A 25337-nucleotide genomic window follows, 5' to 3' on the forward strand; every position below is an offset into this window, starting at 1 on the left:
ATCTGGAATCTGGCGAATGTGTCCCACCCACACATGCTGACTGTGTCCCCCAGGACAGCTTGGCCTCTCATCAACTGTCAGAACCGGGTCGGTGGGGCCCGTCTTTTGCTGACTGTGGTGTTTGCCTTTGCATCGCTGCAGCAAAGCACACGGGTCACACCGAGTGTATTTACGCCTGCCGCGTATAGGTCTGTGGAGTGGGGGGTGCACATCTAGGGGGAGTGGGGGGGCATGTCTGGGTGTGTGTGAGCGTGCACATCTTGGGGTGGGTACGGGGACATGGGGGATGGGGTGCACATCTGAGGGACCATGTGCTGGGGATGGCGGTGGGGTGCACCTCTGGGTGTGTATGTGGTGGGGGATGGGGGTCGTGTGTGTCCATATGTATGTGGGCAGAAGGGCATGCCTGGATGGATGCTGGGGCTGCCCACACAGTAAGTGTTTGTGAGGGGCATGGACATGTGTGGGGAGGGGTGCCCACACGTGCACACGCTACCTGAGGGTTCCTCTGCTGTCGGGGTGCCAGCACACCGTGCAGACTGAATGGGGCGCCCCACTCCCCTCCCACCTGCAGGGCCTCCCTGCAGGGTGGCCACAGACTCGGAAAAGCTTTCCTTGTGAATATGCTGCTGTGCAAAGCTCTGCACCTCCGTCCAATTTCTGTGATTTATATTTTCCATAATTCTATTTGGTCAGGATTTTCAAATGTATTACACTGTGTCCCCTTCTGATATAGAAAGAAGGGCCTGTTTGCCGTGTCCGCCCCCACTGAAATGTGCTTTCCGGTCCTTTCCCCCGAAGGTGTGAGGCCCCTCAGGCTGGGGGTCCCCTGGCCCTGCCCTGTCTGGACTCTGTGCTCACACCGCATTCCTGGGGGACATCCCTGAAGTCTCCCAGTGTGCTCAGGCCCCTTTCAGACGCCCTGCAAACCGGCTTCAGAGCTGACCCAGGTGGTGGGCGTCTCATGGGGGGCAAAGACCCTGGCCGCGGTGGAGAGCGGACAGAAGGGGGCGGCGCGGTGAAAGCGCTTTGACAGAAGGGGAAGCTGGGCAGGGGAGGCGGGGCCCAGCACCACGCACAGTCAGACCACAGTTTCCACCTGAGCTGACTCCTGAGACGAGCACCCAGTGTCCCTCGGGCCCCAAGCTGCAGAGCAGGAGCCCGAAGCCTCTGCCCTCCCCAGCCCCCTCCTGCAGTACCCCCAGGGCCCCCGTACATGAGCCAGTGCACACCTGGTACAGGGGAGTCTGACAGCTTTATTCGCAGACCCCAGGGGGTGGGGGCAGCGAGCACAGAGGTTCTGGGCGTGCTTGGGAGCGGGCCTGACAGCCTGACACTGCCATGTGGGCTGTGTGCCCAGCGGTCTCTGCCTCGGGGGCCTTCCTTGGCTGCTTTACTTCCAGCGCCCACCGACTTTGCCCTTCGCGGTGGCACCGGCCTTCTTGCTGCTGTAAATGGAAAGCAAGTCGGTCTTGAGCACTGAGATGTCTGGGTCCCTGACAGAGTCTCCTCCCCAGCCCCTGGCAGCTCTGCCTGCTCAGGCTGCTGCCAGGGCGAGGGGCCTGGCCTGTCCCCAAAGGGCCCTGGCACACATTACGAGCTGTAGTCCAAGCACCAGCGACTCACCTGTGCCTTCTGGCTGGGCCTAGGTGGCCTTGTGCCAGGTGGTTAGTGTGGTTAGGAGAGGGGCTGGCACAGAGAGCCTGGGACACCCCTTCCCAGGGCAGTGAGACCCCAGAGTCCTACTTCATGCACACGCAGCACCTGCCTGAGACGCTGGCCCTGCGGGTGGCTCTCATTTCCCAGTTAAAGGGCTTGTGCCCCACCAGGTCACAGCTCCCAGGGCAGGGGAGCCTGGGGCAGGCAGGGGCTATTCAGGCCCTGCACTTCAGGTCGGTAGGCCAGGGCCTCAGGGACTCGGGACCTGGCTCCCTCTGTCTCAGTCCCAAGTCTCAGCCCCTCAGTCACCCGTCAGAGCTGACCCTGGAGTCAGGAGGTCACCACCCCAAAGGGTGGAGGTTCTAAGGAGCCTGCCCTGTCTGTCTGAGGCCCTCAGCAAGCCAGAAGGGAGCTTCGTGCTGGGTCAGGCAGCAGTGGGCAGGGGGACCAGAGAGGGTGCCCTGTATGTGGGCTCCTGGGGACAACTGGGCGGGTGGAGAAGGCCATGAAGAACCCAAGGTGGCCTCAGGAGGAGGCCTGGTGATGGAGGCCATGCCTGCAGCGTGAGCCCTGCAGGACCTTCCAGGCATGCACTGCACACACGTGCACACACACACATGCACAGGCACACATGGCCCACTCTTAAAGGGGCCTGCACAACCCCGTTCCACACAACAGAGCTCGGGGAAGAAGGGGTGTCACCTTGACCAGACTCCTGCACCCCAGGAGGAGGAGGCCAACCCTGAGGGCAGCAAGAGGCAGGGCCAGTGGAAACAGGGGAGAGCTCCCGTTGAGCTTCCCAGCTCCAGGCAGTCCCGTGGACCAAGCGCTCCATGGTCTGTGGACCTGCTCAGTGACCAGGCTTGGGGACAGAGTCCCAGAGCGGTGGCCCTGGGTGTGGGCTCTCAGGCTGAGAGGCTCTTGTAATGGGTCCCCCAGACCCTGGGGTGAACTTAGAGCAGAGGGCTCCCTGTCCTGGGGAGCCAGGGTCTTAATAGGGGCTGGGGAAAAAGCCCAGACCACCTGACTGCCTGTCCCAGGCCACCTTTGAGGCAACACTCCCCGGGGCCTCGTGCCCCACCCCCCATCTGCTGTCCTCCTGGGGCTCTGGGGCTGGGGGAGAAGGGAGGGGGTGCCCAGGGTGCAGGCCTGGGCAGGCATGTTAGTCATGTTACTGCTCTGTGGAGGGCTGGCTGCCCCGGGGACTGGCTTAACCCACCAGGTCCCTGTGGGGTATGTGCCCTGGCGCAGAGCGAGTGGTGGGTGGGGTTACTCACTGCTTCTGGGCCTGGTCGATGCGGCTCCTAAGGTTGGTGATCTGTAACAACACAGACGACTTACCGTGACAGACCCGGCAGGCCTGGGCGCCAAGCGAGGCCCACGTGCTCCCTTCTTCCTCCGGCCCTCAGGATGTGGCGGCCGGCACTGGAGGCCAGGACCCTGACACACAGCAGCTCCAGGGCTGGCCACTTACCTTCCAGCCTGCGGCGGGATGTGGGGCCGTGGGGCGCGGCCAGGAGGTGAGGCTTGCACACAGAGCCCCTGGCCCTCGGGGGCACTGAGCTCGGGGGACTGGGCCTCCCGCTCCTGTCCCCAGCGGCTCCCTCCTCCTGACTGCCCGGGTGGAGGCTCAGGCTCAGGGAAGGCAAGGCCCTGCCCCCTGCCAGCAAAGACAGCAGCTCAGCCTCCAGTCGCAGGCAGTGTGGAGGAGGGGGCGAGCGGGGAGGAGGGCCTCTGCCCCCTTGGTGCCCCCTGCCGCCAACATCCTCAGTGACCAGATTTTGCCATGCGAGAGACGCACCGTGCAGTGCACACCAGGAGCCCGGTCCAGAGTGGACTCCGGCTACTTACAACTTGGCCAGCATCTCCACTCTGGCCCGCATGTTCATAATCTAGAAAGACCAACATGTTTTCGGGGCTGGGTGGGCGGCTGAGGCTTCGGGCCCTGTGGTGTGCTGGGCTGGCCTGGGCTCTTCCAGCCCCCAGTCCCACTAGGGCTGTGCGTGGGTGCGTCAGCGGCCACTGGTCCCTGATTTCACTCTGTGACCACAAGAGGGGCCCGTCTGGGCTCCGTGAGGGCCAGCCCTCCCAGGGGATGGAGAGGGAGCAGCTCTGACCTGACCCTGGACGCTGCTGGCCCTCAGGGATGCATGTGCTCCTGGGGGCCCCTCCTTCTGTTCAAGATGAGGAGACTGAGGCACAGAGGACCAGGGGACGTCCCCAGGGGCACGGGGCTCCTGAGAGGGACCAGGAGCCTCCCAGTTACCAGAACCTGGCACCCAGCACCCTCTGTATTGGTGGCCAGCAGGGATGGCTGTGGCAAGTGCCCTGCGGGTGTGAGCCCTTCCCCTGGGGCCCTGGAGGAGCTCAGCCAGAGGCACGTCACCTTTGATGGTGGAGCTAGAGGTACCCGTCTGCACAGGGCAGGTTAGTCTCTGGGCCTGCCAGCCTGCCAGCCTGCCTCGGGGCACCGGGGCCGCCCAGGAACAGTCCTGCACAGGGCTGCTCTTCTTTGCTGCAAGTCCCTCTAAGGTGACTCCTGGCAGCCACCCCCAGAGTGGCCCAGCCCCACCCCCCTTTCCAGCTACTGGGCAGGGGTGTGTGTGCTCTGCCCACCTTGGGGGTCCCAGGGCCTGGGTGGCAGGGATGGCTATGAGGGAGGGCATCCTGGTGCCAGAGGAACCCTGGGTCCCCCAGGGGAGCTCATGACCCACATCTTTTCTACAAGCCCAGGAGATCCAGACCCCGGGCGTCGAGGCTGCCATGCTCAGGGGAGCTCAGGAGTGCGGAGGCAGGACAGCGGCCTGTGCCTGGGCACACTCGGGGGCACACTCACATCATACTTCTGGCGCTTCAACTTCTCCCCAAACTCGAACTTGTCTGTCTCCAGTTTGTGCAGGGTGTCCCAGAGCTCCTTGGCCTTGTCCCTGGGGAGGTGGCAGAGGAGCGGATGAGCCGGCACAGCCCAGGGCCCAGAACCCCGGGCCCGCCCCGCCGCCCGCCGCAGGCCCGCCGCAGGCCTGCCGCCTGCCCACCTCAGCTTGTCCTCACTGAGGTGGTCGATGTTGAGCGGCTTGCGTCTCTCCGCCAGGATCTTCTTCTTCATCTCCCGGGCTGTCTGCTTCTTGCCTCTCTTCTGGTCAGCCTGAGGGGACACGCGGGGCCGGCCTCAGCGGGGGCGCTGCGCAGCCCTGCCCCGGGTGCGGGGACCAGCCGCACACCTTGGCCAGGTAGCTGCTGTAGGTGGCGCCCATGGAGGACAGGGCCTTCTTCTTCTTCAGGTCGTCCTCCGCCCTCCTCTTGGCGTCCTCCTCTTCCCTGCGGGCCTTCTCCTCCTGTGAGGGACCCCCAGACTTCAGAGCGGGGCTGCGAGGACACCCCCGAGCCCGGAGCCCTGGCGGCCCCGGGGCCTGGTTGCCGCTCTCACGTGGCAGGGCGCTGAGCGGGGGGCCCGGCCCCCTGGCTGACCCGGGGAGGTGGGGGCCACAGGGCGGGAGGGAGGCCGGAGGCCGGGGCTTTCCCGGCCGGCCCGAGGGCGCGGCCCGGACTCACCGCCAGGCGGTTCTGGCGCTCCCGCTCCCTCTCGGCGCGGACCCGCTGCTGCTCGGCCCTCTCTGCGCGGCGCTTCTCCTGCGGCCCCGGGGCGAGGGGCTGTCAGCCGGCGGGACAGCCCCCACCGCGCGGCCCCCGCCCGCCTGCCCGCCCGCGCACTCACGATTCTGTCTTTGAGCGCGATCAGCTCCTCCTCCTCCTTCTTCCGCGCCTCGAAGTGGTTGTCAATGAGCGCCTGCAGCTCCATGAGGTCCTTGTTCTGGCGCTTCTTCTGGATGTCCTGCGGGGGGAGACGCCCTCCTCTCCAGCCTTAGCCCGCTGTGATGCCCTCCTGGGGGCAGTGGACCACCTGACCCCTTAGCCACGGGGTGGGAATGGAGCCCTTCCTCGGGGTGGTCCAAGGTGGGTGGGTGGATGGATGGGTGGGTGGATGGATGGATGGGTGGATGGGTGGATGGATGGATGGATGGATGGATGGATGGATGGATGGATGGATGGATGGATGGATGGGTGGATGGGTGGATGGATGGATGGGTGGATGGATGGATGGATGGAAGGATGGATGGGTGGATGGATGGATGGATGGATGGATGGAAGGATGGATGGATGGATGGGTGGATGGATGGAGGTGGATGGATGGATGGGTGGATGGATGGATGGATGGGTGGGTGGATGGATGGATGGGTGGATGGGTGGATGGGTGGAAGGATGGATGGATGGATGGGTGGATGGATGGATGGATGGATGGATGGATGGATGGATGGATGGAAGGATGGATGGATGGATGGGTGGATGGATGGATGGATGGGTGGATGGGTGGATGGGTGGAAGGATGGATGGGTGGGTGGGTGGGTGGATGGATGGAAGGATGGATGGATAGGTGGGTGGGTGGGTGGATGGATGGAAGGATGGATGGATAGGTGGGTGGGTGGGTGGATGGATGGAAGGATGGATGGATAGGTGGGTGGGTGGGTGGATGGATGGAAGGATGGATGGATAGGTGGATGGGTGGATGGATGGATGGATGGATGGATGGATGGATGGATGGATGGATGGATGGATGGAAGGATGGATGGATAGGTGGGTGGGTGGGTGGATGGATGGGTGTATGGAGGGATGGATTCATGGATGGATGGATGGATGCAAGGATGGATGGATAGGTGTGTGGGGGGATGGATGGATGGGTGGGTGGGTGGGTGGATGGATGGATGGATGGATGGATGGTTGGATGGATAGGTGGGTGGGTGGATGGATGGATGGATGGGTGGATGGATGGATGGATGGGTGGATGGATGGATGGATGGGTGGATGGATGGGTGGATGGATGGGTGGATGGATGGATGGATGGGTGGATGGATGGATGGATGGATGGATGGATGGGTGGTTGGATGGGTGGATGGATGGATGGATGGGTGGGTGGATGGATGGATGGATGGACGGATGGATGGATGCATGGATGGATAGGTGGGTGGATGGATGGATGGGTGGATGGATGGGTGGATGGATGGGTGGATGGATGGATGGATGGATGGGTGGATGGATGGATGGGTGGGTGGGTGGGTGGACGGATGGAAGGACAGATGGATGGATGGATGGGTGGGTGGATGGATGGATGGATGGATGGATGGATGGATGGATGGATGGATAGGTGGGTGGATGGATGGGTGCATGGATGGATAGATGGATTGACAGATGGATGGGTGGTTGGAAGGATAGGTGGATAGGTGGATGGGTGGCAGAGGAGGGAAGAAAGATGTTTATTAGTGGAAGAGTTTCCTTTAGTCCAGGGATAAAGTAAAGCAGCATTGCCTGGAACCAGGAAGCCCTATTTTTGGCTGCTTGAGAAGAGATGGCCTTCTGGGGCTGAGGGTGGAGGGTGGAGCCTGTGTTGAGCTGGGCCCCACACACTTACATCAAAGTCCACTTTCTCCCCTTCCGGGATCTTAGGAGCAGTAAGCCTGAAGAAGGGAGAGACGCTCATGAGCAGGGACGCACGGACACCTACCTGGCTTTGCTGCAGGTAGCACTGCCAGCCTCTCGCCCCGGCACGTGGCTGAGGGCATATTGCCTGAGCTCCCATTCCTAATGGGTGCATAACCCCTGTGCTGAGAGTGGCTGGACCCTCGGACAAGGTTTCAACCTCTTTGTGTCCCTCTGTTTTGCTAACCTCTGGACATCAATGGAGGCTATTTCACGCCTGCCTATCCAGGAAGGGCCCCTCAGTCATTCCCAAACAATATGCTCAGCTGGTCCGACCAGAAGGCAGGTGGCTGCTGCAGGTCCTCCCGGGGGGCGCACACCTCTAGCCAAGAGCCGCTGCCCTGAGCCGTTGGGCTTCTCTGGGCCCTTTTTAACCATTCTTGCTGGGGACCCAAAGGGAGGGGGCTGGGCAGGAAGCAGTTTGAAAAGGACACGAAGCTCCCGCACAGGTGGGCTGCCACCGCTATGAGTCCCATGCCTCCCGCCTGGTATGTTCCAGGTGGAGCAAACAGTTAACAGTAATTGTTTACAACAAGCCGGAGAGCTGATTACTGATCAGAATGCTGCAACAGGGAAGGATTCTCTGAGCCCAGAAGCGCCCGGAGGTCCTGCTAAGGGAAGATAGCCAGATGGCTCCGCACAAATGAAAAACGTATGCATGTGAAAAAAAGGTGCACATTGAAGGGGAAGAAACCAGACTAGAAAAATATTTTCAGCAAATAAAAAGACTTACATCTTCACGCACACTAATGGCTAAGAAAACAGAGACGCCTCTGCATTAGATAAATTGGCAGACGGAATAAAACACCAATTCTCCAAGAAGAACCAGGCCAGCTAACCAACTGGCACTCAAAGCTTTACTGGGAGCAATAAAGGAATGCAAATGCAAACAACTCCGCAGGCCCTTCTCATTCATGGGGGGGGAGGAGGGGGGCCGTGCTGTGAAAGCCTGGACTATCCCCAGCAGAGCATCCCCAGGAGGAGATCTGCAGCAGGGCCCTGGAGGGGAGCGACTTGGCAGAGGGCATCAAAAGCCTTAAGACCATTCAGACTCTCTGACCCAGTAATTCCAGTTCTGGGAATGTGGCCTAGGGAAATAACCCGAGTGACAGAAAATGCCTTCCACCCAACGTTATTTATGATAGTACAATACTGGGGAGCGCCTGAATGCCCTGCCCTCGTGGAATGGTGAGGAAAATTATGGTTTGCGCAATTGATGGAATATTGTGTGGCCATTCCAAATATTTAAGAAGACTATGTAAAAACACGGGAAATACTTATGAATAGTGCTACATTTTTAAAAAGCAGAGCCCAAGGCTGTAGAGATAATACTGTGTTTGAAAACAGCTCAGAGTTTAAACCTTTCTTTCTGAGCCCTATGCACGGAAGAAGGGTGACCAAAAAAGCCTTTTTATTTCTTCCTTCTGTTCCCCAATCTGGCTGGCTGGGTGGGAGAATTATAAATGATCTTTTTTCTTCATTGGGCTTTTATGTATTTTCCAAATTTTCTTTAATGAGGTATTTTATTTTCATAATGAAAACACAAACATTTTTTTTTCACTAGAAAATATCTTGTGACCCGGAAGCTTTATTTAAAATCATGAGAAATAAAGTTCAATGCGTGGAACACGCCGGGCATAGCCTGAAGCCTCCTTCTGTGGATCCGCAGCCTCCCTAAGTGGGAGCAACCTCCGGGCATGTGCTGCCACGCTCTGAAACTCCTTGCATGGTGTGCAGAGGAATAAAAGGAATGAATCCCATTCAGAGTGTGGGGGGCTTGTGAGTGCTTATCAGAAACAGAATCGTTGGGTTAAAAAAAATCTCTGAAATGCTCACAAGTGGGCAAAATGAGGGAATGCCCTGCAAACAGGGCTACTGCGTCCCCAAAGGGGCTCAGAGTCCACACTGCAGGGGAAATCCAAGGTCTGCTCAAAGTTTTGTGCTCAAGGGGTGTCAGGGGCAAGACCCTCCCTCCCTTCACTTCCATGTCCAGTGTAGTCTAGGGCCCTGAGGTCCCCCACAGCATGGCTGGGCACAGGGGAGTCTCTGGGAGCCCCTCTCTCTGCCAGGCTCCACCATTCCCTTGGTGGGTAGCCTCCTCCCTCAGGAAGTCCACCTTGCCTGTCGTGAGTGACACCTGACTGGACCTCCAGAATCCATCTTGGTCCATCGCTGGAGGGGGGAGCCCACCCTCCACTGTGGGGAGGCTCTGGCTGCCCCAAATAACCCCGCTCTCATCACATGGCTGTTTCACACACCGAATCAAAAAGAGCAGAGAAGCAGCCACCTTCTCTCAGGCCAGTCCTGTCCCCCCCCACACACAACCTAGATGCACCGGCTGCCTCCAGGGCACCCGGTCCCAGCCTCAGGGTGGCAGTTTCCCTGTGCCCCCAGCCACACTCACTTGGGTCTTGGCTTCTCCTCTGGTCAGCGCAGCACCGGCATGAGGAAGGGGAGAGAACAAGACAGGCCAGGTGAGCCGGGGTAGCCCACCCTGCCCATGGCCCTGGGCCCACTGCTGGGGCCTCCCCAGCTCCTGCCTGGATGGCTGCCTGCCTCTCCCTCTCCCACTAACCCTACCACGTCCCACCCGGCCACCAGGGACAAGAGGGTCTGGTCCCCACTGCGTGCCGAGAGCTCAGAGTGTGGGGACCAGGACAGAAGAAGAAGGAAGGTGGTCTCACACGGAGGAAGCACTCCTAGCTTGCTGGCCCCCTACCTCTGTGCTGGGCAGAAGTTGGGGAGCCGGACCCTGCCTGCTGGCCTTACAGCCAAGCCCCCTGGGAGGCCAAGCCTCATGGGAGGCTGAGCAAAGCACCAAGACAGGCCCCCTGAGGCCCCAGTGCTGGAGCAGGAGTGGGGAATGGACAGGCAGTGAGGCTGAGGGGTGGGGCAGAAGGGCTGGCGGGGGGTCAGTCCTCTCAGTCTCAGGGTCTGTCCGGACAGCCCGGTGGGGACCTCAGCCGCCCTGTCCTCCTGCTGCCCCTTGGTGGCTTCCCAGGGCAGAAGCGTGTATGCAGGAGGGAAGCTATGAGGCCGTGGAGGCTGGCACCCAGGGGCAGCACCTGGACCTCTCCTGCCCTGGGGGAGCCCCCTAGGCCCAGCAGGGGGCTGGAGAACCACTGTCCGGGGAGGCCTGAGGGGCTGGCTGCAGCCAGCGAGGACCAGGATGCCCATGGGCCCATGGGCGCTGACTGCTGGCTTTTTTGAGTCTCTCTGGGGGCTGGTAGGGCCCACCTTGGAAAGCTGAGGCCCTCCCCAACACTGGCGCCTTGAAGCTGAGGTGGGCGGTTCTGGGAGACGGACCCCTGGGTTTTTTTTGTGAGTCTGGAGCAAGTAGGTTCATAAAGCCTCTGGGCACCTCGGCCCTGCGGAAGCCTTGCTGTTCCCCGCCCAGGGGCCTGACAATGGACCAGGAAGCCTCTGCTAGCTTGCCTCTGAGGGCGGGGTGGGGAGGGGGCGTCCTGTCCCCCCTAGCAAGGCTTCCCCCGCCCCTTAAGAGCTTTTGTTGTGGAGGCAGGATGGGCCCCCAGCCACCTGCCCCTTGGCTACCTCATGGGAACTGCCTTATTGTAAGCAGCCTACCGTTCAGACTGCCCCCCAGGCCTGACCCTGGCCCCCATCTGCCTCCGTGGGGCTGCTTCTTCTGACTGTCCCCCACCTGCCCTGGCCCTGAGGGGTTCCCAGCCAGCCTGCACAGCCCAGGGTCTGCAGCCGGTCTGCAGCACCTTGGCCCCCACCCCTCAGTCCCTGCTCCAGCCCCTGGGTGACGACAGGGCCATCCACATGTACTGCCCAAGGAGGCTTGCTTTCTGCCCACTGGCACTGCTCTGCTGCCCTGGGCCTCGCCAGCCCTGCCCTGCACGCACGCAGCACCTCAGGGTGGGTCACAGGGCAGGGAGACTGGGCACTTGGGGAGCAGGAACCCAGCACAGGGCCAAGAGGAAGGCCAGGCAGGGGCCGGAAGGGGCTGCTGAGGTGTCCAGGAGGGCAGGGCCCACAGAGGGAATGGTGGAGGGTGGAGAGCTGGAGGGGAGGGGCCATGCACACTGCTCCCCCAGGCAGGGGACCCCTCGAATTCCCCACCTCCTTGCTGTCTGTGGGCGTCAGGACTGCTGCCAGGGTGACCTGGTGACCTCGGAGCCCTAGGTTCTCTGGACTCCTGCCTGCACTGAGGGCCCCCGCCCCCACTCAGGCCCAGTCAGGGAAGGGAAGGCCTTGTCAGGGTTGTGTTTGGGGTGCAGGCCCACCCGGCACCTATGAGCAGGGGGCTGAGGACAGCCCCCCACTTGTACCCCGGCCATGAGCCCAGAGCTCCCGCACCTCCACCCTGGGGCTCCGTCAGGCCTGTGAGAAGAGGGCAGGCCCACCCAGTGGCCTCCTTGGGCCCGGCTGTGTCTAGCTCCATCCCAGGCTGTGGCTGGGAAGCCAGGCCCTGGCTGATTGCCCCTTGGCATACAAGGTCCCCAGGGTCCTGGATCCTCACCTCGGGCCTCGGCCTGGCCTTCTGCCTCACCCCACCTGCCCTCCCACCTTCCTGCTGGGGCCCAAGAGGGCCTTGGAAGCCCCACACCCTGAATGCTCACTGCCAGGGGGCCAGGAGGGAGCCCGCGCCCATCAGCCAGTCCTGACGGAGGCAGCACTCCAGGCCTCCCACTCCCACCCTGCCCAGTCCACAGGAATGGTGGCCAGAGGGGCACGGGGAGTGGGGGAGGGATGGCAGGAGAAGGAAGGGGGGCTCTGTCTGCAGATGGGGTGTGGGCATACCTTCTTGGACGTCCTCTGCAGGAGCAGCACCGTGGGGGGAGAGGGGAGAGAGAGTCACCGTGAGCCTCGGGGCAGAGGTGAGGGGGCCGGAGCAGAGCCACACGGTGAGTGGGTTACATGGCCCCTCCTGCTCCGGCTCACACCCACGCAGGGCCGCGTGTGTGCCCATGCGCCCTCACGGGACTGAAGTCATGGCGCATACCTGGTTCACGAACTTCATGGGCAAGGAGGGCCGTGGGACAAGAGGCAATGCCACGCAGGTCAGAGGTCAAAGGGAAAAGGATCCCAGGTTAATGGAGACAGCCGGTTGCCACTCAGGAGGGTCAGTGGCCAAGACCGAGCGGTGGGGAGCGTGCAGGAAGCGAGCGAGACACGGTTAGTGTGGGCCTGGACTGTGCCCCCAGCCCGGACCTGCCTGCAGACTGGCTGCGGTTCTCTCTCCTGGCTCTTGCCCTGGTCCTGACTTGCGGCTCTGGCCCTGGGGACATGGTGGGCGGGCCTTCCTCTGGTGCCTCCCGGCCCCCACCTGCCCTTCACGGGAGGGACTGGCATGTGGGTGGACCAGAGTCCTGGAAAGGCGTGCAGCCCAGGGACAGGCCAGGAGGATGCCCACCTCTCCCCACCCCGTTTCTCCCAGCTTCCCCGGAACGCAGGGCGCAGCTGCCCGCCCCGGCTGCTCGGAGCACAGGCTCCAGACCCAGACCTGACGAGGCCCCCCAGGGCAGGCTGGGGGTGGCCGGGGAGTGAGAAAGGCCCCTGCTGAGGGTGCGGCCCTCGCCCCAAGGGGAGGCTGCAGGGGCTGTCCCTCCACTACCCTGGCCTCACCTGAGATTTCCCCTGGGGCTCTGACCCGGCCAAGGGTCAGACACTGTCCTGGGCTCCCGGTGACCCACCCTGGGGTGGTGTGGCCAGGCCACACGGCCCGTCCCCGGGGCAGCTGGGTGCACACCTGGTCTGGCAGGCCCCCACCGGCCCTGTGCTGGTGCTGCCTGCCCCCTGCAGCCCAGCTCCGGGCGAGTGCCCAGCCCTTGGGGACACAGCTCTGGTCAAGCACTGGTTAGTAGGTTACACAGGGGCCACATGTGGGAGCCCCTGGGCTGGCTGACACCTGCTGCCTCCCTCCCCTCTCCCCACCCCTGTGTGGTCTCCAGCCAGGCCCCAGGCCCCACATGGGGACCAGAAGTCCCGTGGCCTCATACCTCCTTCATGGGCTTCTGTGAGCAGAGGGGCACCGGGGGTGCAGTGGTAGGGAGGAGAGGGCAGAAGGTGAGGTCAGGAGCACACGCATGTCCTTAGCAGGGTGGGGGCACACCAGGGGCACTGTGGGTGCATGCCACCGGGGCAGAAGGCTGGAGGGTGGCTGTGGGGCCGGGGTCCTGGACCCCACTTACCTTCCTCCTGGGCCTCTTCTGAGGCGGGAGCAGCAGGGCGTGGGGGAGAGGACAAGGACAGGCATTAGGGGCGCTCAGAGTGGGGAGGGCAGCCGGGCCCTGAGAGCAGGGAGAGGCCCACCCCTCAAGGCCACAAGCTGCAGCATCTTAGCCCTAGCCCTGCCCCTGCGGCCACCCCCCAGGTCTGGGGGACTCAGCCCTGCACGGTCTTCAGGGCCTGGACCTGGGTGGGCCCGTCCCGTCCCCAGCGCCGCAGTGTCTGTGCAGAGGGTCCAGCTGAATCCTGCTCTGCGGGTGGCAGACGTGGGGATGGGACAGACCCCATGTGTCAGAAGGAAACCCAGGAATGGCCCCGGGGCAGGGTGGCCACAGAGGGTGTCCCGAGGTTGTGAGGGTCAGGGAGGAAGTGTGGGCAGGGGGATGCCTTCCCGCTTTCTCTGGGGAAGGGGCGGCTCTCCGGGACCACATTTCCCACTCAGAAGTGGGCCTTTCCCCCTTCCCAGCAGCAGAAGAAATGTTTTCCTCTCACTGTTAGGGTAGCCAAGTGTTCTCAAAATATTTTCAAAACATAGCACCCAGAAGGCCTCACGCCTGTTGCTGTGGCCTGAAAGCATGCCTGAGCCTGTGTGCTGGCCAAGGGGATCCGAGCAGCGCCTCCCGCCATGCTCCTGGGGGCCCCACTCCCTGCCTCGTCTGCCTGGGCACAGCCCAGAGGCCCTGCAGGCCAAGGTGACAGGAGGAAGGGTCCCCAGGTCAACCCGAAGGGTGATTGAGTGGAGGGGGTGCCGAGAGATGGAAAGAGAGAGACAGAGACAGAGATTTTCAGAGCTGAGGAAGGCAGGCAGGTCTCATGCTGGGCCTGGTGTTAACGAGCTGAGCGCCCTGATGCCCACACCCAGCGGACTCCACACCCGCAGATGGATGAGGATGATGTATTAATGAGCAGTCAGTGAGTGTCTGTGAGGAGGTGAGAGGTCAGCGGGGATGGGGATGGATCAGCGCTGAGGACGATGGCATTGGTTGCTGAGCCCCGGGATGCCCGAGGGGAAGGGCAAGGGGCCGGGGTGGAGGTGCAGGGGCTCCCAGGGCTGCTGGGGTTACCTTCTTCCTCGTACTGCTCTGCAATGGGATAGAACAGAGAGGGGCCATGTTAGCAGGGCCATCTCGGGCCAGCGCAGCGCATCCCCGGGAGCCAGAGATGCGGGCAGGGGCATCTTCGGGCCAGAAGAGGCCGCCCAAGCTGGAGGAGGAGGAGGCTCTGCAGATGCCAGCGACCTGGGGGGCGTCTGGCACAGATGCTCAGGTGCTACTGGGGAGGCCGGGCAGAGAGTGGCTGAACCCCAAGGCTCCCTCTGCCACGCTGCCCTGGACACCCTGGCAGTGCAGGCTGCATTTAGATGCGACCACATCTCCGGGACGTGTCCTTTGAGGACGAGGAGGCCGCAGTGCTGGGGCAGAAGGGGGGTCCATTCTCAGAGGAGGGTCCATGTAAGGCTCAGTACTGAATGTGGCCGAGCTCGGCTTCCGGCCAGGGGCCCCCCAGGAGGGACATGCTGTCTACAGTGGGGCCCCCTCAGGTGTGTTTTCTGTGTAGAGGCAGATGCAAGACAGCAAATGGCTTTGACACTTACCCTCCACCTGCTCGCTGCAGGAGACAGAGAGAGAGAGAGAGAGAGGAGAGAGAAGGGGTGAGGGGGGCGTCTGCTCAGGGGATTCCAGGACCGGCCCAGCCCAGGGGTCCCGAGCTGGGGTGGGGCGTGGCCTCAGGTACTCACGCTTCCTCGTCAGACATGGTGGGTGGGTTGTGTCTGCAGTGGGCTGGGGAGAGACCAAGAAGAGTTAGCAGCTGCCCTGTTCTGGACAGGCTGGACGAGGGGAGCTGGAGCAGGGGTGCAGGGGGTTGAAGGCCACCTCTCCGGCCTTGGGCTGGCACGCTTCTGCACTGGGGCCTCCTGCCTAGGCCCCCTTGCTTCCTCCCAGGCTCCAGGCGCCCCCAGGCCTCCTGGATGCCCCAACTCGGATCCCACCCGCCCCCCTTCCTGCCCCGGCTCCAGCCCGGAGCTTAGAATCCCAGAGCTGGACAGGATTTTGGAAGGTCGTGGCATCCACCCCCACCCAGGGCAGACATCCTCCTCCTCCCAGTAGTGTCCTGAGAAGGGTCATCCAGAAGCTACGAGCGCCGGGAGGCCTGTCCAGGCTGCTGGGGACAGTGGGGAGATCCTGCTCACGTCGATGCAAGGCTGCCTCTTGGCGGCCTCTTCCCTTGGGCCTGGACAGGGGCTGCCGAGCAGCCCCTAGATTACAGAGCCCAGCCTCCGCAGGAACGCTCGCATAGCCCTCCCTGGTCCCCCTCCACCCTGGCCAGCCCCACAAGAGCCCCCTCTGGGGTGAGCCCAAAGCTCCCTTCTAGAATGATGGTTTCCTGCAAGGAGCCTGTGTTCTCTTACAGGGGTGCTCTGGGGACCCCTGGTGCCCCCACAGCCCCCTGAGGACCCTGCTTCCAAAACCACAAAAGTGCATCAACCGTTCTGTCTCCTTCCCTCCCCCTTGCCCCACCAGGCAGCAGACAGCCCCGAGCTCTCAGGGAGGGGGTCTGAGCTAATCTGTGTGTCCCCCAGCCCGGCACCCCCTTTCCTCCTCCTCAACCTGCTTTCCCAGGCCCCGTGGGTGCTCTTGAATTTGTCAACATCTGAGGGGAAGCTCTGTGCCCGGACCTGGCTACACGTGTCCAGGTGCAACGGTGCCAGGCCGGCACACTTGGGGACCATCTCTCTGTGAGCTGACCACCAGACACGCCTGAGGCGGCCCAGGGCCTGGGAATGCTCGGAGCGGCTGCCTCAGGATGTTGGCCCGGGATGTTAGAAAATAAATTTCGTGACAGCACATTACAGACTACTTGAACACAATCGTTATGCTGCCCCCAGGGAGCTTTGTATAAGAAAAACACAAGTTCATCATCTAAAAATGCATTTACGTCCCATTGCTTAGGTGGGTGGGAACGGTTTTCCAAAGCCTCTGTCAAGAATGTTAATTTTCCCAGAGCAGTTTAAGCTCTGTGTGGAACTGAAGTGCACGTCTCTGCTAACCCACTCCAGGAAGCCCTGCAGCCGTTTGCATCCAAAAGTTTCTTCCTGGGACTCTGCTGCCCCCTCAAGCCACAGCCTCGGTCTTGCCATCCCTAGGCCCAGGCCCTCCTGGTGGGCCCAACCGCTGGCCGCCTGACCCCACCCTGCAGCCTGCCCAGCCACGATCTGCATGGTGGGAGGGCCAGAGGGAGCCATTCCTTGCCCTGCTGTGCCTGCCTCTCATCCTGGCAGGCCAACACCTGTTAGTGCCTTGAGAGGGGGCGGTCGTGGCCCGAGCCCAGAGGGTGGGTTATTTTTAAGGAGCTGGTGGCAGCTGAGGTGTCCAGAAATAGGCACCTAAATTAGCCAAGACATCTCTGCCCAGAAACCCAAGATGGTGGGAGGGGGGCTGCGAGCGCAGCCGCCTCCTCAGGTCTAGCCTGTCCGCACCCCTGCCCCCTCTCTGGGGTCTCCCTGAGCTCCTCCAACTTGCCCTCCTATCTTTTGGGCTGCAGTCTGAGGGTAGCACCCTCAGGCAGGGTGCCCCCGGGGACCCTCCTGTGGGGAGGCTGCACAGGCCCTCTGTCCCAGTGGGAAACCAAGGTCCGTGCAGGCTCCGGCTCTTCTGTCCGGTGAGGCCCTGAAGGGGGCACTGTGGGGCGCCCTGTCTGCCAGGGAGGGGCCCAGGCCAGGGTGTGTGTGCGGGCAGTGCCTGGCATTCCCACAGCTGAGAAAGAAACCTGTTGTCCATTTAATGTTCTGCCCTCAGAGGGGCAGGTGTGAAAAGTGTGAAAATAGCCACTGAGGTCAGCCCTCCTTGGGGACATGCACCGTCCTTCCCTCCTGCCCAGGTGACAAGATGGGGTGGGCAGCCAGAAGGCCCTGCCACTCACTTGCTGTGGGTCCCTGCCCATGTCGCCCCCACTTGGACCCCCGTCCCATCCAGCAGTGGCCCATTGCCCGTCTACTCCCAGGATGGCCAAGGGCACCCAAAGAGGAGCTGGCAGGTGAGGATGCTGGGCCAGGGTGGCGTCAGGAGGAGCAGCCGAGCCCTGCTCCAGTGACAGGGTCTGGGCGAGGAGCACGGTGGGGTCTCTTGGGAGCGTGTGCTCCTCCTGCCACGGGACGTCTTTCTGGGTGGGCAGGACGGAGGCCAGCCCCCCTGCCCCCTCTGCAGCCCCGCCGACTCCTGTCTCTGACCTCTGGGTGCTGCCTCTAGGGCTGCTTGGGTCCTGAGCACCCCGTGCCACGGATCTGGGCTGAATTAGACAAGCCCCCTTCATTTCCGTCCAAATACATGACAGCATTGGAAGCAATGGCCACGTGGGGCAGAGAGCACCCCTCAGCATGGCGGAGCCCCCATAGACAGGCCAAGGTGGGCCAGGCGCTCAGCCGGGGCACGGCATCGGGGGCCCTTGAAGCTTGGGCAGTGCCCCATCCTGTCCTTCGCCTGGACATCCCCACCTCCTCCCAGCTGCCAGCCTTGGTCTGGGCCTGAGAGGAAACCCCCCTTCCTCCTTCTCCCCGGCCCCCCATGCTCTGCTTCAGAGCAGATTCTTTGGCATCGTTCCCACAATGCCAGCTCCCCAGACCCTTGGGACCCTGGGGTGGCTTCCTGGGTCCTCTGAGTCACTGTGCTCAAAGCTGAGATGCTCAGAAGCATGGCATCCGATCAGCACCCCGGGACCCCGGGATGCGCTTCACATGCCAGGCGGCCCTGCCCAGCACCAAACCGGCCGCTCTTGGCCACACCAACCTGCAGCTGAGTCCGGAGAAGGGCTGGTGCTCCCTGTGGACAGGATGGGTTCAGGCAGTGCCTCCTCGGCCTCACACCCTCATGTTATAGTGACATTTGATCTTTCCCAGCAGCCCATTGGCCGGGGGCTGGGTGGCCAGGCATGTGGGGCAGGCAGGAAAGGGCTGTGCCCATGCAGGCCCCTTACCAAGTATAGGAATGGCAGAGGATGAGGCCCAAGGAGGAGAGGATGGGGGCATGTGTCTGGAGAAGGGGGCAAGGTCCACCCTCCTCCCCAATGAGGCGTCAGCTTCTATTTTTACTCCCCCGACAGTGGGCACATTCTTGATGGGCTGAGGAGGGGCGAAGGAAAGTATTGGATGGCCCTGGGGACACAGTTGAGGGCTGTCCTTGGTCCAGGCTGGAATGGGGGAACTCCAGAGCAGCTTCCCCTGCCGCTGAGCGGTCTGGACATGCACTTCGCCCAGGAAAGGGGTCTGCTAAGCCAGTCGCACTGCACACTGTCCCAGGCCCACCCTGCCACCCCTGTCGGAGGGTGCCACCCGAGGCCCAGAGGGGCCCATGGGAGGGAGGCTCTGTGAGTCTTCAGCTGGGACGGTCCCGTCCAAGCTCCGCTGAGCAGCAGCCCTGCTTCTGCGGGAGGACACCCCCGGGGGGTGCACAGACGTGGGAGAGGGAGACAGCCGCTCGCGCCTGGCGGCTGGGGTCTCACCTCCCTGGCAGAGCTGGGCTGCACCTCTGCCGTGGCATGGGGGCTCCCATTAGGCACCCAGCCAGTGGGCCACTCCCAGTGGGCACCACTGTGTGCCCACTGCCTTTTTTTCCTCAGGACTCCAGGTGGCACTCTCCAACTGGCAGACAACTCGCCCAGGCCTGGGACGGTCCCCATGCTAACTGGGAAGGCTGTGAGCTCCAGTGGCCCTGCTCCTCAGATTAGGGAAGCCGAGGCACCGACTGAGGCCAGAGCAGCCTGGCACCTCCCTCCAGACCCCCAGGCTCAGGGCGAGGAGCCGCCTGAGCAGGGATGGCACAGCCTGTGGAGCAATGGGATGCCTGGCACAGGGCGAGCCCTGGGGCAGCTCAGGAGAGACCCCAGCCCTGCAGCGGCTCAGGGTCGGGATGTCCAGAGGAACTTCGGGAGACTGCGCGCCCCAGCCTCAGCCCCTCTGGTTCTGTGCCCTGCTCTGGGTCTCAGAGGCTTCCGGAAGGCTTCTCTTGGCATCTCATCCAGACCCTACAAGTTGGAGATGAAACCACAGGGACCGAGACTGACCACAGCCACACAGCAGGGGAGGCAGAGCTTGGGCCTCTGGCCTCCAGGACTTCCAGGACGGGGCCCTCTGCTGCCCACCCGTCCTGGAGCCCCGGCAGTGGGAAGCCCCCAAGGCTGGAACTCTGGGACATCTTTGCCCTCTGTCTGAACCCCAAATTCCTCCAGCTGATGCCTCCCCTCCACCTGTCCAGGTCCTCAGACAGTCTTCATGCGGCCCTGACTCTCCGTCAGCTCTGACTTTCCGTCCAGTGGCGTTATCTGTAGAGCTACTTCCAAAAAAGGCCCCGAGTGCTGCAGGGGCCACCCTGCCCGGCTCCTCCCTCAGGACGGGGGCTGTTCCTCTTCTCAGGCTGGCTTCTCCTGCTCTGCTGACAGAGACCTGAGGACCACCCCCACTACACACACACATACACATTCAGGGGCGCACATGGAGACAGTGCATTAGGAGCTTTAGGAGCATTTGGCCTCTTTTGCAGCCATGCCAGGGCTTGCCCTGGGGGCCCCGCTCAGGTTGTGGTGCCCTGCAGCACCTTGCCCAGGCCCAGGGCATCCCTGGGGCAGCATCTGCAGCTGGACATGCTGGGCCCTGCAGTGGCCCTGCTCGGCCAGCAGAGGAGGGTGGCTGCTCCGTCGGCAGCCTCCACCTCTGGCAGGCGCCCTCCCATAGAGGGCCAGCCAGAGCACAGGCACCGAGGTCAGGGGAACGAGTGGGTTTTATTTTGGGTATCAGCGACCTTCCCCTCGGGGCACTGGGCTGTGCTGCGGCAGGACACACTGAATCGGCCCTGCTGGATGGGCCGCCGCCTGCCGAGGGCCTGCAGCAGGTAATCCACACCCGGGTCCACCTGGCCTGGCCAGGCTGCGGTGGGAGGTGAGGGGTCAGGGCAGGGGGGCAGCAGGGGACCTAGGGAGGAGGTGGGGCCAGGCTGGCCCAGCCTAGATAGGGGGTGGGACTATCTCAACCCCCAGAAAGGGTTTGAGGTGTGCTGTGCAGGGCCTGGGCCTGGGCTCAGCAGGGTGGGTTTTCTGGGCCAAGCCAGGGAATAGGGAAGGGGCTGTGGGAGGAGGGGTACCCCAAGTGTCTTGGCTTCGGCTGTCTATGCAGATGACCCCAGGGTGGTGAGGAGGGCAGGGGCCCCTCAGGCTGGGTCCTGGCCCCTCATGGGCATAGTTGGGGTTGGTGGGGCCCAGGGGAACTTGACCCTCTCCTGGGAGCCCCGAGCTGACCTGGGTGCCCGCGTTGGTGCCAACCTGAGCTCCGGTAGGCACAGCCCCGCAGGCTTGGGCTCAGCCAGGCCCCAGATAGAAGCTGCTGACACAACCTTTTCCAGCCTTGCTCACCCTGGGTGCTCGGTGAGCTGTAGGTCCCTGGTCCATTCTGCCTCCTCTGGGGGACTGGCTTTCTGTGCCTGGAGCAGAGCATCTGGGGGCTCGGGGGTCTCCCAGGCAGGAAGGACAGATGGCAGACAGTCAGTGACAAGCCAGATTCCCCTTGGGCAGTGGCCCCTCTGAGCCTCTGGACCTGTGTGGTCGGCAGGCTCTGACCCTGGGGGTATGACACCACACCTCAGCAACACCCGGAGTAGACAGACCCTGGGTCCTCACCCCTGAGGCCAGGCGGGGCACCGTGGGTCGGGGCAGTGGGGCTGGCTGCCTCCCCAGCTTGGGCCCCCCACCTGTCTCTCATCTTTCAGTCCCAGCTCTCTGCCAGCCGTGGGCCTTGGGCAGCCTCTGCCTACTGCCCACCGCTAGTATCACGTCCAGCTGGGTGGGAAGGCAGAGAGCGCCATGTCCCCTGGGAGATACTCCCCAGTGGCAGAGCCTGGCCCTGGGCACTGTCTCAGAGGACTGCTAGGGGTGGGAAGAGGTGACTGCTGGCTTTGCTGAGTTCCAGCACTCCTCAGCTGCCCATATTCTACATTCTCTCTCCTTCTGGAGGAAGGTAGATTTTGACAGCAAGGACTTGAGCAAACGAGGCTAGAGCCCCTGGAGCCTGCTTTTTGAAGAGCCTCCCTGAATGCCAAAGGCAGAAAACCTCAATGTCAGACCTGAGTGTGGGCTCGGGGAGGGGAGAGGGCTCAGGAGGACACCCCCACCCTGTCTCCCATATCACACACTTGTCTATTCACCCACCTACCCAGTCACACATCCATCTCACACTCACTTCTTCCCTCCCTCCCTCCATCACCCACCCATCCACCCATCTATTCATCCATCCACCCACTCACCCACCCACCTCCTATCATCTACCCATCTGTCCATCCACCATCCCTTTCACTGAGTACCTCCTGGGTGCTGGTATAGCAGATGACCCCAAGGTGGGTCTTGTCCCCAGGGAGTGCACAGTCTAGGGGCACAGCCCAGATTTGCACACTTTTTCAGGTGCTGAAAAGTCTACACAGGGCCAGTCAAGGGGGAAGCATCCCAGATATTCAGGAAGAGGACAGAACCCGCCCACCACATGTGCCCTTACTTAGGCCACCACACCCCTCAGGCCCCAACGTGTAACACTGAGGAAGGCCAGCACAGGACAGGACAGTGTGGCCTTTTCCACCCAGGCTGGCCCTGCTCCTTGTTTTTCTTCCAGTTGGTGAGCACCGGAGGACCAGCACACGGGGGCACACAGGGAGCTTTATTGTACAGAACGGAGGGGCGGCAAGCGCGAGCAGGGGGGGTGCAGGGCTGGGCGTCCAGGGCAGGCGTCCATGGCTCTTGACCTGGGGGATCCCGCAGGTGCCCTGTGTCTGCCTTCCTTGGGAGGTCTTGGCCGCTCTGGGAGTGGTCCCTTCAGCCACTGTCAGCAGGAGTCCCTTTCCTGGCAGGGCAGGGATCAGAGAGCAGGATGGGGGAAGAGGGTCCAGGAGCAAGGAGACAGTGGTGGTGGCGAGTGGTGGAGGACAGCCAGGTGGGCCGGGTGGCCGGGCCAGGGCATCTGGCGGGCGGACTCTCCCCTGGGAGTGTGGGTGGGGCGCGTGGAGGGGGTCACCAGCCTGCATGCCTGCAGCTTTGGGAGAGCTGAAACACAGGCGTCGGGGGAACGTCAGGCTCTGTCTGAGGGGCCGCAGCCCTGCCCCTTCGCGCCTTCCCCTGCAGCCTCCTGGGCCTGCCCACAGGCCCTCACCCAACACGGGGAGCAGGCCCCTGCTCCAGCCGCACAGCCCAGTGTCTGCCTGCACCTGGGGAGCCTGCTCCTGATGCGGAGCTCCAGTGCCCAGGGCCCTGCTTGGGGCAAGAAGTGGAGGGATGCTGCCCACCGCCTGCTCACCCACTTGCCTGGCAGCCCCCAGGAGCCGGATGCAGGGTCCTGTGGTTCTTGAGGTCCTGGTCTCCCAGAGGCAGGCAGCAGCCAAGAGCAAGCCCAGGGAGGTCCCTCTGGGGCAAATCTGCTCCTGTCTGACTGAGGCAGCCCCCACGGGAGGCAGCCCCCAGGTCTCCTTCCTCCCTTAAACTGGCTGGCCTCTGGCTTAGTCCGGATGCCATTTGTAAGCATCCTTGCAAGCATGTGGCACCCAGAAAGCAGGATGGATGGCTTGGCTGAGATCACCCTAACCAGGGTGTCTGCGGGAATATCCCATTCAGCTCAGCTCAGCAAAAGTTGCCCCCGCCTCGCAGCCAATCTACATCTGGTGACGCAGCCCAGCTTCCTGAGCCTCCAGCCACCCTCCTCACAGCTGGCTTGCAATGGGGGCACCTGTGCTCAGGCTGGCATGGCATGGCACCCCTCCCACACTTGCGGGTCGGGCGCTTCCTGCCGCGGAGGGTGGCCAGCCCAGCACGTGCTTCCCCCTTGGAGTTCGCCGCAGCTCTCCCAGCCCAGACTGTGCACACAGTGGTGCCCAGAGCCAGGTTCCAGCCCTTGTCCATCACCCAGCAAGGACTTGGGCCTCTGGTGAGGGGGGCCAAGGGGAAGGAGGGCTGACGGCCGGGCTGATGGTGGTCCCTCCCTGCCTCAGGTGGCAGCGATGCTCATCGAGGCTGGCCGGGGCCCCCAGAGGCCACCTGGCCCCCCACCACCCCTGTTACCCAAGCCAGGGAAAGATGACCTGCAACTGCAGAGACTCCTGAGGAAGGCGGCCCGGAGGAAGATGACCAAGGGCGGGCCTCCCACCCCACAAGGGGCTTTCCGGGCCTCCCTGTCACCCGTGAGCGAGGCCAGCCATGACCAGGAGACCACAGCCCCGCGCCCTGCCGAGGCCCCGCCCGTGCGGTCCTCGCTGCCCCGCTCCCCCCACCCCCCTGTCATCCACCACGTGGCCTCACCCCTGCAGAAATCCACGTTCTCCTTCAGCCTTACCCAGCGCAGGACCCTGGCTGCTCACTTCAAGGCCATGGCGCCCCAGCTCGCAGCCCCAACCCCAGAACACACCCAGTCCCCCAGCACAGTCTTGGCCCCTGCAGTGGAGGGCGCCCACATCAGCCAGGTACACATCCAGGTGGTGCCGTCCCCACCGTCTGGGACCCTTGAGCCCCACCAGATGGCCACAGAGGATGGGCCTGGTGACCAGGACAGAGACACAGCCCCATGCCCTCCTGGGGCCCAGTCCCTGATCCCAGTGGCCCATATCCACCCACTGCCTGCTGGGACCCAAGCCACCAGCTCTTGGCCTGAGTCACCCCCTGTGCCCGGGACCCCCCCCAGCTTGCAGGCCTCGGTGCCCAGGGAGGCCAGCACCCAGGTTGTGGTGCCCATAGCCCCTACCTACTGCTCGCCGGGACCCTCGCCTTATGGGCTGCCCTCTGCAGCCCATGAAGCTGAGCAGATGGAACACCCTTCCACAGTTGGCGCTGTGGCTGAGGTTGAGCAGGTCTCCAGCCCATGCAGGGCCTGGTCCCCAGCACCCGCCTCGGGCTCTGACCCGTGTCCTGTGCTCAGAGCCGCACCCAAGCCCTGGCTCAGTGGCTGGGCTCGCCTGAGGAACCAGCTGATGGAGCCAGTGGAGGAGGCCCCAGTCCTGGGGCCAGAACATAGCCCGGAGCGTACAGGTCATAAAGAGACAGGCCACACCAGCCCACTGCCACCGCCCCCTGCCTCCCGGGCCTCTACGATGTGGGACGCGGTGCTGTACCGCATGTCGGTGGCCAAGGCTCGGGGCAGCCCAGCAGGGCCCCGGGACAGGGTGCCCACCCTGGCTGGCCTCGGCCGCCTGCCCTTCCTGTGCCGACCTCGCTTCAACGCCCGGAAGCTGCAGGAGGTGGCTGCCCGGACCCCTCTCGTGATCCCCTCCGTCCTGGAGCTGAGCCCCCAGCCCAAGAACTTCAACAGGACGGCGGTTGGCTGGAGGCCAGGGTGAATGAATGGCCAGGGTGGCCCCAGGGCCCAGGACTGTGGGCTGGACAGAAGAGGGGTGGGGGTCCAGCTGGGAAGCTGCAGCCATGGAAGAGTGCATCAGGGCCAGACAGGTGCCAAGGGGAGCCTGGGGGTGGCTGGGTGGTCAGGAGGGGCAGGTTGGGTGGATGAGAGCATGAAGGACCACGTGGGAAGTGGGATGAGGCCGGGAGCAAGTGGGGTTAAGGAGGCGGTGGGCTTCAGTGGTGTGGAGGGGTCTATGACAGGTAGAGCAGGGGGCTTATGGGGGGAAACTTGGTGAGATGGAAAGTACAGAAGGCCACTGTGAGGCAGGGGATTGGACTGGCTGACTGTGAGTGGCAGCGCCAGCCTAGGTCCTTGCATGGGCTCGGGGCAGGGAGGTACAGGGAGGGCCTGGCTGCAGCCTGCATGCTGCAGGGAGGGCCTGCCCAGGGCTCTGAGGAAGCCTGGAGCTCCCAAGGGGCGGCGGCGGGGAGGGTGGGCCAGGCGTAGCCCCTGGGGCCTCGGGGTGGGGAGCCCTGAGGCTTGGTGGGGCAGGCGGGCCCTGGGTCCAGGCTCTGTGGCCCCCTCCTCAGGGGACTGCCAG

The 25337-nt window shown here is 63.1% G+C and overlaps 3 protein-coding genes across 12 annotated transcripts in view; 1 reads left to right on the top strand and 2 right to left on the bottom strand.

Annotated features, from left to right (window-relative positions):
* Positions 1–1236: 1236 nt before the first annotated feature.
* TNNT3 (troponin T3, fast skeletal type) lies at positions 1237–18318 on the bottom strand. 7 transcript variants are annotated; one of them, XM_073217362.1, is made up of 16 exons: positions 18171–18317; positions 15125–15167; positions 14981–14994; positions 14451–14468; positions 13350–13367; positions 12161–12172; positions 11959–11973; positions 9596–9614; positions 7124–7169; positions 5375–5491; positions 5212–5289; positions 4881–4994; positions 4695–4804; positions 4496–4586; positions 3511–3551; positions 1237–1448 (listed from the first exon to the last, which is right to left on the bottom strand). In XM_073217362.1, exons 2-16 carry the CDS (start codon positions 15139–15141, stop codon positions 1394–1396), a joined length of 765 nt encoding a protein of 254 aa, XP_073073463.1. In that variant the 5' UTR covers positions 15142–15167; positions 18171–18317; the 3' UTR covers positions 1237–1393. The 7 variants fall into 7 exon arrangements, with proteins under 7 accessions (XP_073073463.1, XP_036867385.1, XP_036867387.1 ...); XM_037011490.2 differs by lacking the exon at positions 3511–3551 and adding an exon at positions 2937–2977 and having other exon boundaries at positions 18171–18311; XM_073217359.1 differs by lacking the exons at positions 1237–1448; positions 3511–3551 and adding exons at positions 2287–2401; positions 2937–2977 and having other exon boundaries at positions 18171–18318.
* PRR33 (proline rich 33) lies at positions 16863–25328 on the top strand. Of its 2 annotated transcripts, XM_073217357.1 has the most exons (3): positions 16863–17421; positions 19000–20267; positions 23397–25328. In XM_073217357.1, exon 3 carries the CDS (start codon positions 23406–23408, stop codon positions 24732–24734), a length of 1329 nt encoding a protein of 442 aa, XP_073073458.1. In that variant the 5' UTR covers positions 16863–17421; positions 19000–20267; positions 23397–23405; the 3' UTR covers positions 24735–25328. The 2 variants fall into 2 exon arrangements, with proteins under 2 accessions (XP_073073458.1, XP_036867569.2); XM_037011674.2 differs by lacking the exon at positions 16863–17421 and having other exon boundaries at positions 18579–20267.
* The window catches only part of LSP1 (lymphocyte specific protein 1), a 34994-nt gene continuing 31713 nt past the window's right edge, over positions 22057–25337 (bottom strand). For all 3 annotated transcript variants that reach the window (XM_037011484.2, XM_017654159.3, XM_073217358.1), the window contains one exon: positions 22057–22458. The gene's annotated coding sequence lies outside the window, so the exon portion shown is untranslated. The remainder of the gene's footprint in view (positions 22459–25337) is intronic.

Source organism: Manis javanica, chromosome 11, assembly GCF_040802235.1.
Source record: "Manis javanica isolate MJ-LG chromosome 11, MJ_LKY, whole genome shotgun sequence".
Classification (NCBI taxonomy): Eukaryota; Metazoa; Chordata; class Mammalia; order Pholidota; family Manidae; genus Manis; species Manis javanica.

Excerpts from the sequence above, each read along its gene's own strand:
- PRR33 (XM_073217357.1), top strand. The coding sequence starts at position 23,406 with ATGCTCATCGAGGCTGGCCGGGGCCCCCAGAGGCCACCTGGCCCCCCA.
- TNNT3 (XM_073217359.1), bottom strand. Across the intron at positions 5,492-7,123 it reads GGGAGAAAGTGGACTTTGAT|GACATCCAGAAGAAGCGCCA; the intron begins GTAAGTGTGTGG and ends CTCCCCCCGCAG. Across the intron at positions 2,978-4,495 it reads TGAAGCGCCAGAAGTATGAT|ATCACCAACCTTAGGAGCCG; the intron begins GTGAGTGTGCCC and ends GTGTTGTTACAG.